Source organism: Atta cephalotes (assembly GCF_000143395.1).
Source record: "Atta cephalotes unplaced genomic scaffold scaffold00039, whole genome shotgun sequence".
In the NCBI taxonomy this organism is placed as follows: Eukaryota; Metazoa; Arthropoda; class Insecta; order Hymenoptera; family Formicidae; genus Atta; species Atta cephalotes.
Window position 1 is genome coordinate 96,252 of NW_012130103.1, and position 9,157 is coordinate 105,408.

The following is a 9,157-nucleotide window of genomic DNA, read 5'->3' on the forward strand; positions in this document are numbered from 1 at the left end:
GTGTGTGTGTGTGTGTGTGTGTGTGTGTGTGTGTGTGTGTGTGTGTGTGTGTGTGTGTGTGTGTGTGTGTGTGTGTGTGTGTGTGTGTGTGTGTGGGTGTGGGTGTGTGTGTGTATATATATGAGACCTTTAAGATTCCTATTTTTTAATTTTGGTTTTGGTTTCGATTGAAATTGACATGTAGCCGAGTTTCGGCAAAACTCTAGTTCCGGTAGGATTCTACTTATATTCTTAAAATACTTATTTTTAGTCACACCCTAAATAAGAAATAAATAGATATCAATTTTTTAGAATAATTTACAAATATGCTATTATAATTAAGACACATTTACACATATAAGATGCGTTCCGGTATTCACTACCAATGCTAAAAATCTATAACGCAAACTTATATTCTATAGTATCTAACGTATAGTATCTAACTTATAGTATAGTACGTATAGTATTATTATAATATGTATAGTACGTATAGTACTCTATAGTTTCAGCGCTAGTGAATATCGGAAATCGCATAGTAACTTTTGCTACAAGAAATGAATGCATCCACAATATAATATATGCATCCATAATATAACATATGTTTCAGTATCTTTCAACCATATTCTCTTACTTTACTACAATGCGAATGATGTTTGAAGAGAAAGAATTTGGATAAGTAGCATATTTTTATAATAACAATAAATTCTTTGCATTATATCTATTATAAATTACAAAATTATTAAACTGGTTCTATTTGAATAGGTTTTAATGTTTATTTAGATCAGACTTCAAAAATTTTGTTTCTTGTAGTTTAAATTCCCTAATAATCAATGTTATATCAACGAGCGTAATAAGTGATTTCAATTTAAGTAGTTTTGTTTATTATTATACTGTTATTATATATATTTTATTCAAATGTTATGAGAAGACATACACAATAAGGATTGGACTAATACTGCATATCACTTCAAGATTGAATTTAAATGTATTTATTCTTTTTTCTTTTTAAGGTAATAATTAGATTCGTAATTAGATTATTTGTGTTTATCAAGTCTAGATTATAAATATTGTATCATTAAAATGTAAAATGTTTGAAAAACTTGTGTTACATTAATTAAGAATAGTTTATTTCCTTAAATAAAAATATTATATCGATAGCAATACTATATAGCATTCAATAGTATTCGAGGATTAATATAATATACACAAATAGTAAATATAATATATCGATGTTGTATTCTGTTCAAAAGATTCTTACTTTATTTTTATATTTTAATATATTTTTTTAATTACAATTTATTCAGTTCTTTTCTTTCGAAATATTCTCCTTCTCTCTCCCAATGCCTGTTTACTTCTAAAAGCAGAACTATATGCATCTTTCAAAGTCGCATAAGTTATAATTTCAAATCGTTTATAGTTCTCCTGTGAATTTCAGACATTTCAGCATTTCTGTTAAATGATACCTCCGATTCACTATTTCATTGTTGCCAAATTCACAATTGATGATATCATATATCAACCAAAAAAGGAGAGTATTTCGAAAAATAGAAAGTCGAATAAGTAAATGAATCTAAAAAATTATAAAAACAAAGTTTAAGAACTTTTTGAACATACGTATTAAAAAGCATCTTAGAATGATGCAAAAATATAAGGTATATTATTGCGCATAATAGTGATAGAATAATAGATCAAAACAAACAACCAATCAAATTTTTACCTCAAAATAGTCATGTTGCTTTACAATTTGAAACAAATTTTTGATTGCTTAAAAAACAGCCACTATATATATTGGATGAGTTCGTCCTCGAGAATGATGCATCTTATATTCTTACATTACAAAGTACTCATACTAATATACTTAATATGATATACAAAATATCATATTATACAGAAATCACTTCAAAATAGCAAAATAAACCATTTTTACTATTAAACATACCCGTTTTATTTATCAAAATTAGGGAATAAAAATTTGTTTATAATGTCTTCAATATCTGATTACGATCTTTAAATATTATAAAATCTTTTCTAAAATCTAAATGTTCTGTACCCCGCCGTATGATAAATATGTTTCTATATAGCTACTGTACGCTTGTATATTGTAGAACCTCAAGGAAAAAATTCCGGTCTCTTAAAAAAATTATGACATAAAAATTAAATGAATAGAAATTTGAACTCTTCAACTTCTTACCACATATCATTTCATATAATGATACTTTCTACGTATTTTCTTTACACATAGAACGATAAAATTATTATGAAGTTTATGCAATTTGATATGCAATGAATTTGAAGAGTGTGCGATAAATATAAAGTAAAGAGAGTGGAGAGGAATTATTATAGATGCATTGTAAATATTCCTGTATCATACAGAAAGAGTACATTGATAAAATTATAAGGTACGATAAGAAAAGAGAATGCACCGTGCATTTAAAATCAATAGGTGTAGATATAATAAGCTATTTCTACTTATAAAGTAGAAACGCCCTACCAAACCTAGTAGCATTCTCTCTTACATTATATAGATAATGCAAAAACAGTTTATTTATACATCTCTACGTACTGAATTTACGCACGGTGCATTCTCCACTCTTATCGTGCTCTATAATTTTATCAATGTATACTCTTTTTATATGAAACGGGAATATTCATAATACATTTATAGTAATTTCTCCCCTCTTTCGTTTGTTTTATATTCATTTATCACATTCTCCATTGTATATATTGAATTGTAAGAAAGTCAGTATTTACAACATTGTTCAGATTATTCTCGCCGTTACGTGTATAATATATGTATAGTCATGCTAGAGAAGCCAGAGAAATTGGACAAGTTGAATTTCAAAAAAGTTATTTTCGGTGTGAAGTTAAGTTTATGGATAACATGGAGTTGGCCGATGCCAAAAGACGCAACAAAATTTAAAATCACCTGTATGAAACTGTATCAAAATTTGTGTATTATTCTGGCAATTTGCATGGAGGCATCAATGATATATACTATCGTAAATCATATTAACGATTTTGCTATTTTCGTCGAATTAGTTGTTCAACAAGCCCCTATTTTACACGCCATATGTAATTTTATCTTTCACAAAGTCAATTATCATCACATACAAGTACTTAATATCAATATATTTTATATTAAAGAATTTTACAAATTATATCTATACGCATAATATGTGTATTTGGTTTAAGTGTTCACAACTCAGTTATCTTTTTAAATAAGAAAATCATTTAAAAAATGTAAATAAAATTTAATTAAATTCTAAAATTACACATAAATAAAATTTATGTATAAAGTAAAAGATCTAATGACTTAAACGAAAGACATTCTTTTTTAAATGTTTTCAATAGCAGTTATATTTTTTAAAACAATAGATATATTTTATTATAGTAAGATATTTTTTTGCAAATTTATAATAAAATATTATTTTTTATAGTAGTTTCTGAGATATATACATATTGTCATTGTATTGCTTTTCTAGACATGAGTAAAAAAAATAAAATAATAAAATACTTCCAATAAAATATTGTTTAATAAAAAAATAATTACTATGCAATTCTTAAACAAAACAATTTTTATTTAAAAAACTTTCTTTAATTTTATTTAAAAAGATAAATGAGTGTATATATATATATATATATATACACACACTTAGCCAATGTAACCACTGTAATATATATATATATATATATATATATATATATATATATATATATATGATAGGGTGTCTCGCAATATTTGGCCAACATGTTTTTATAGATAGAGCAGACTAAACTGAATCGAAAAGTCATTTTGCAATTTTCGCAATGAGATTAATGAGATATTAATTACTAAAAATTGCCGAATATTGGTCTTCAATAATTTTTTACTCGATTACTATTATTTAGCAAATTCTACAACTTTACAAAAAAACAGCAAGAAACAATTATTTATTTTTCTTTTCATAAAGCTCTAAGAATTTTTTCAGAATTTTTTATCAACTTTTTATTACTGCATTTTCTTATTGACAATGATTTTTATCAACAAGGAAAAATATGGTATTAAAAAATTTTCAGAACTTTATGAGAAGAAAATAAGCAATTTTTGTCTCTTGCTGTTTTTCTATAAAGTTGATAGGATTTGAATAAAAAATTATTAAAACCAATCAGCGATTTTTAATAATTAATATCTTATTAATTATTGTAATTAATATCTTGTTAACAGTTTAGTCCGCTCTATTTACACAAAAGCGTTTGGTCAAAAATTGTGGACAACTTGTACATATATGCGCACGCGTGAGTATGTAATATGCACGCGTGCGCGTAAATATGTAATTATATTTACAGAATATTGCTTTTGAAGCGGAATATTTTTGTGACTCAATGAAACCACGTGAAGAAGTTGTGATTCAACGATACATTGATAAATATGCCGCATTCTATGGTGTGTCTTCGGTTATTTTCTATTTTCTTGTGATAGCAGCCTGCGCGATAGCTTCCATAATGCATCAACCATTTCTAATGTTAAATGAATATCCGTTCGATGTATATTATGAGCCTTTAAGAACAATTATCTATGCACATCAAGCTATAGTCGGATTCATAGTATCGGGACAATTATGCTTAAATACTTTCGTGGCTACTTTACTCTGGTTTGCATCAGCAAGATTTGAAATAATAATCGAAGATCTGAGGACTTTCACAAATGTCTATCAATTGGTCAAATGTGTTAAGGAACATCAAAAAATACTTGAGTAAGTAATAATTTAAATATAACATCTTTGTTTGTGCACGTAATCTAGTTTAAAAAATTTAGATAATATAAATATTGAGAACTAAAATGTATTTATTCAGGTACACAGCAGAAGTTATTATTGTTGCTCGTTGTTTTGCATTAACATGTATATGTTGTAGTACGGTTAATTTAATAATAATTGGTGTTTCATTTCTTACCGTAAGTACATGTAATAATTTGAAAATTAAAATTTCTTTTCAAAAAAAAATTTACCTAAAACTTTTATTTAAAAAAAATATATAATTAAAACTATCAAATGTTACATTTGAAATTCGAGAATATACTGAAAATTTATATATTCGCAATATATTCATAATTATATAAATATATTTAATATATATCCATTTATATAAAGAGAAAGAAGATGGAGAGAGAGAGATTTTCCCAATTAAATTTAAAAACAAACAAAAACACTGTATTTAGTACCATTTGCGAATCTTGATAACTAATAATATTTTTGCATAAATCTTGCAATTTCTAGTTCAAGCAAACCGATTATTTATCAATTTTAAAACACAGTTCTAAAACGAAACTAGATCATAATGCAATATCATCAATTAAACTGGCAAGCTATTTAATAACAATGATGATGAGCATCTTAAAACACCATAAAGAATTTATTGCGGACAATATCACCCCAGTTAAATTTCGAATCTGAACCTTCTTATGTTTCCATTATTCGCCATTCTCATTAGACCCATTGAGAAATGTAGAGAGGTCCAAATGTATAAATAAGATCTAAGTCGAATCCTGATCGGGGTAATATTTTTCATAAATTCTTTACAATTTTAAAGTGCTCGTTAGTATCGGTATTAATAAATTGCTTGATATTACGTACTACAACTTCAGTTTAAGATCGAAAATAAATAATTAGCGCACAGTTTGCTTAAAGTAAAAATTGAAAGATTCATAAAAATATTGTTAGATATCAAAATTCGCTTTAATCAAATATGGCCTTCTTCGATTATTTGTGTTGAATATTTCTCGGTTAATTTTTATTTACTATAACATGATTAAAAATTTTAAGTATTAGAATATCAATGGGAATAATAATACATATATAATTTTTTTTAAACAGAATCAATCTCTACTATTGAGGTTCAAATATACCTTCATGATTCTAGCTTGTTTAGCAGAAGTATTTATGTTTGCTTGGCCGGCAGAACGTTTGATTTTCTTAGTAAGAAAGTATTTATTACAAAAAATCATAAAACTAATTATAATATAAATAATTAATATTCGTTACTTTTTCGAGAGCAACGATATCTCACAGGCTGCTTTTGATACACACTGGTATAATCAATCTGATGAAATACGGAAACTTCTGCAAATTATCATGCTGAGAAGTCAAAAAGTGATAACAATTGCAGTTCCATATATTACTCCATCAATAAGTTTTAATTACTTGACATCGGTGAGAGACAGAGATTTGAATTAATTAAAAATTTAATTAAAAATCGTTATCATTTACATATTTGTTAACATGATTTTCATTATGTAACGTTTGTACTTCAGAGATCAAAAATTTATTTTTATAATATAACGAAGGATTTAACTAGATTTTTTTACATGTTCCAGTACTGTTCAACTATAATGTCCTATTTTACAACACTGCGCGTAATGCTAAATACAGATTAAAAAAGATCACACGCTAATTTAAATAATAGTCCTAAACAATTAATATTTGCATAAAAAAATTATTTGATAATAAATGTGGAATTTTATATAAAGAAACTATAAATTTTGATGCATAATACATAATATGTATAACGATATTCTGATTCAGCAAACTATGTAATGTAATTCAAAAAAATAATAAATCATTTATTATTGCCGCAAAACGCGTTATTTTATTGAATCAATTTGTACATCTTACATCCATCTTAAATATTATTAATCATGCATCATTTATTAATTATACACTTTTCATATTTTTCTTTCTTCATTACTTGCTATATGCATGTGTTTCAAATTGCTCTAAATCCAATGAAAAAATAAATTAAAATTCTTTAAAATTTCAATTAAAATAACAATTTTTTATTATTTGTAAATTATTTGTGCAATTGTCACAATTATCATTAATTTTTCTGTTGTTTAATTTTATAGTTTAGAAATTCTTCTACAATTTTCTTAAATTCACTTAATTTACTTAAAATTTTAGTTATCTCATTTGTATATTATCTTTACACAGCTCATAAAATAAATATTTAATAAATATTTTTAAAATAAAATATAATAAAAATATATAAAATATATAAAAATAATTATAAGGAAACAAAACTTAAATTTCATTTTATTAATTTTAATAATTTTTAAGATAAAAATAAATGTCAATTAACTACACTTAATAGATAAAGATATTAAGTACATAAAATTTCCTGATATATCAATTGCAGCACTCGCACTCTAATAAAAGGTTTATATTTTCGAAGCATTTCAGTGAAACTAAGGTTGCGTCAGGAAATTCATCGTACATATGTTGAATAGTTTATAAAGTAATTACTGCAAAACGGTTCCTCAATTACTGGCGCATTTCATAATCTTGTAACATCATATTCCACGCATATTATGGAAAATGTTCTTTTCTAAAAACCCTAGTAATTTCAAGGAAAACACTACAAAGAGAGAAAATTCCAGATTATATCGTAAATTCATAATACCTTTATCGAATGCCACCTTCGTAATTTATGTTAAAAATAGATATTAGTAGAATAAATCTACAAGCCTTACTTTTCACACATACACATATGCATCTTAATGGTTTATTTTATCACAATTTCATCGTGGAAATATATTTGACGTGAAACAGAAGCAATGAAAACAAGCATAACCCTTTGTGCTATATACAAAATTTTCTTTATTATTTATCTTCTTATCGTTGAAACTTTTTAAAATAGATATTTATTATACATATTATAATATGTGAATATGTGCAATTAACATTCTAATCATGTGGTCAAAGTTGACGTTAAAGAAAGTCATCGCTGTTGTAAAACTAAGTTTGATCCCAACTTGGTGTTGGCCTCTACCAAAAGATACAATCAAATTGAAAGTTATCTGTGCAGGAATATATCAATATTTTAACATAATTGTGCTCTCTAGTGTAGCTGCAGGTTTGATAAATGCGATGCGAAATCACTTTAATGATCCTGTCATTATCGCAAAATCGATAAGTGTTCTGTGTCCCGCTATACAAGTCGTTTGCAATATTATATGCTGTAGAATTAATTCTTGTCGCCTACAAGTAATTATTATGAGCATTTATTAATTATTATATATTTAGTTTATTACATAAAAGTAAAAAATAGACAATGTATTATCATTGTATACACTTCCTCTTTGTAAATTTTTATATTTAAGATAATCGTATATTTAATCGATATATTTAAGATAATTATATATTTAATATAATCGATTCCAGTTGGTTACTTTCGAAATGGAAAATTTTTGTGAATTACTTAAACCTCGCGAAGAAGCGATCCTTCAACGATATATTAATAAATGTGTCTATTTCTATGGTGGCTCTATGTTTTGGATTTACCTAAGTGCTGTTTTCATTATATCTGGACCCGTTACATTAGATCAACCGTTTCCAACAAACGCTGAGTATCCATTCGATGTTTATCATCAACCTTTAAAATCTATTATTTTTATACAGCAGACTATAGCTTGCGTGCAAGGTGCTGCCCAGCTATGTATGAATATTTTTATGGCGCTCTTAATATGGTTTACATCGGCAAGACTTGAAATATTCATCGAAAAATTACAAAAAATCACAACCATTTCTGAATTAAAGAAATGTATTCAAGAACATCAGAATCTATTAAAGTAAGACATTCTTATATAAGACACGATTACATTAATCCTACATTTGCTTTTAATGTGACTTCCGTTTTTAATAAATATGTTAATAAATAAATATGAATTAATTTTTTAATAATGAAAACTTCATAAATCGAATAATATTATTTTATTATAATTTATTGTATAATATAATAATAATCATAAATATAAAAATTATAATAGTCACACAACTTTTGCGATAAAACAATTGTTCAAACTTATATCACATAATTTTTTCTATATTATTTGAATAAAATTTTTTGTTATATATATATCAACACAAAAGAAATTGATATTAATAATTAATGACGTTATCATTTTTACATTTTTATCTCAGATATGCGGAAGAAGTAACCATTTTAATTCGTCCTATAGCATTATCAACTGTGAGCTTCAGTACTATTGCATTAATAATAGTAGGCCTCATTTTGTTGACCGTGGGTATTAAGTTACAGCTTTTTTTAATACATTCGCGAATCTAATTTATATATTATATATATATATATATATATATATATATATATATATATGTTTAATTTTATATTCTACCTACATTTATAC

At 25.5% G+C, this 9,157-nt stretch overlaps 2 protein-coding genes across 2 annotated transcripts in view; both read left to right on the plus strand.

Annotated features, from left to right (window-relative positions):
* The window catches only part of LOC105621971 (odorant receptor 4-like), a 3,914-nt gene extending 3,259 nt beyond the window's left edge, over positions 1 to 655 (plus strand). The window contains exon 5 of the mRNA XM_012203402.1: positions 587 to 655. Within this exon, the coding sequence (XP_012058792.1) occupies positions 587 to 655 (69 nt within the window). The remainder of the gene's footprint in view (positions 1 to 586) is intronic.
* Positions 656 to 4,341: 3,686 nt separating this feature from the next.
* Positions 4,342 to 9,157, plus strand: part of LOC105622066 (odorant receptor 49b-like) — a 5,662-nt gene continuing 846 nt past the window's right edge. The window contains exons 1-4 of the mRNA XM_012203501.1: positions 4,342 to 4,712; positions 7,856 to 7,997; positions 8,175 to 8,581; positions 8,934 to 9,033. Coding sequence (XP_012058891.1) covers positions 4,342 to 4,712; positions 7,856 to 7,997; positions 8,175 to 8,581; positions 8,934 to 9,033 — 1,020 coding nt within the window. The remainder of the gene's footprint in view (positions 4,713 to 7,855; positions 7,998 to 8,174; positions 8,582 to 8,933; positions 9,034 to 9,157) is intronic.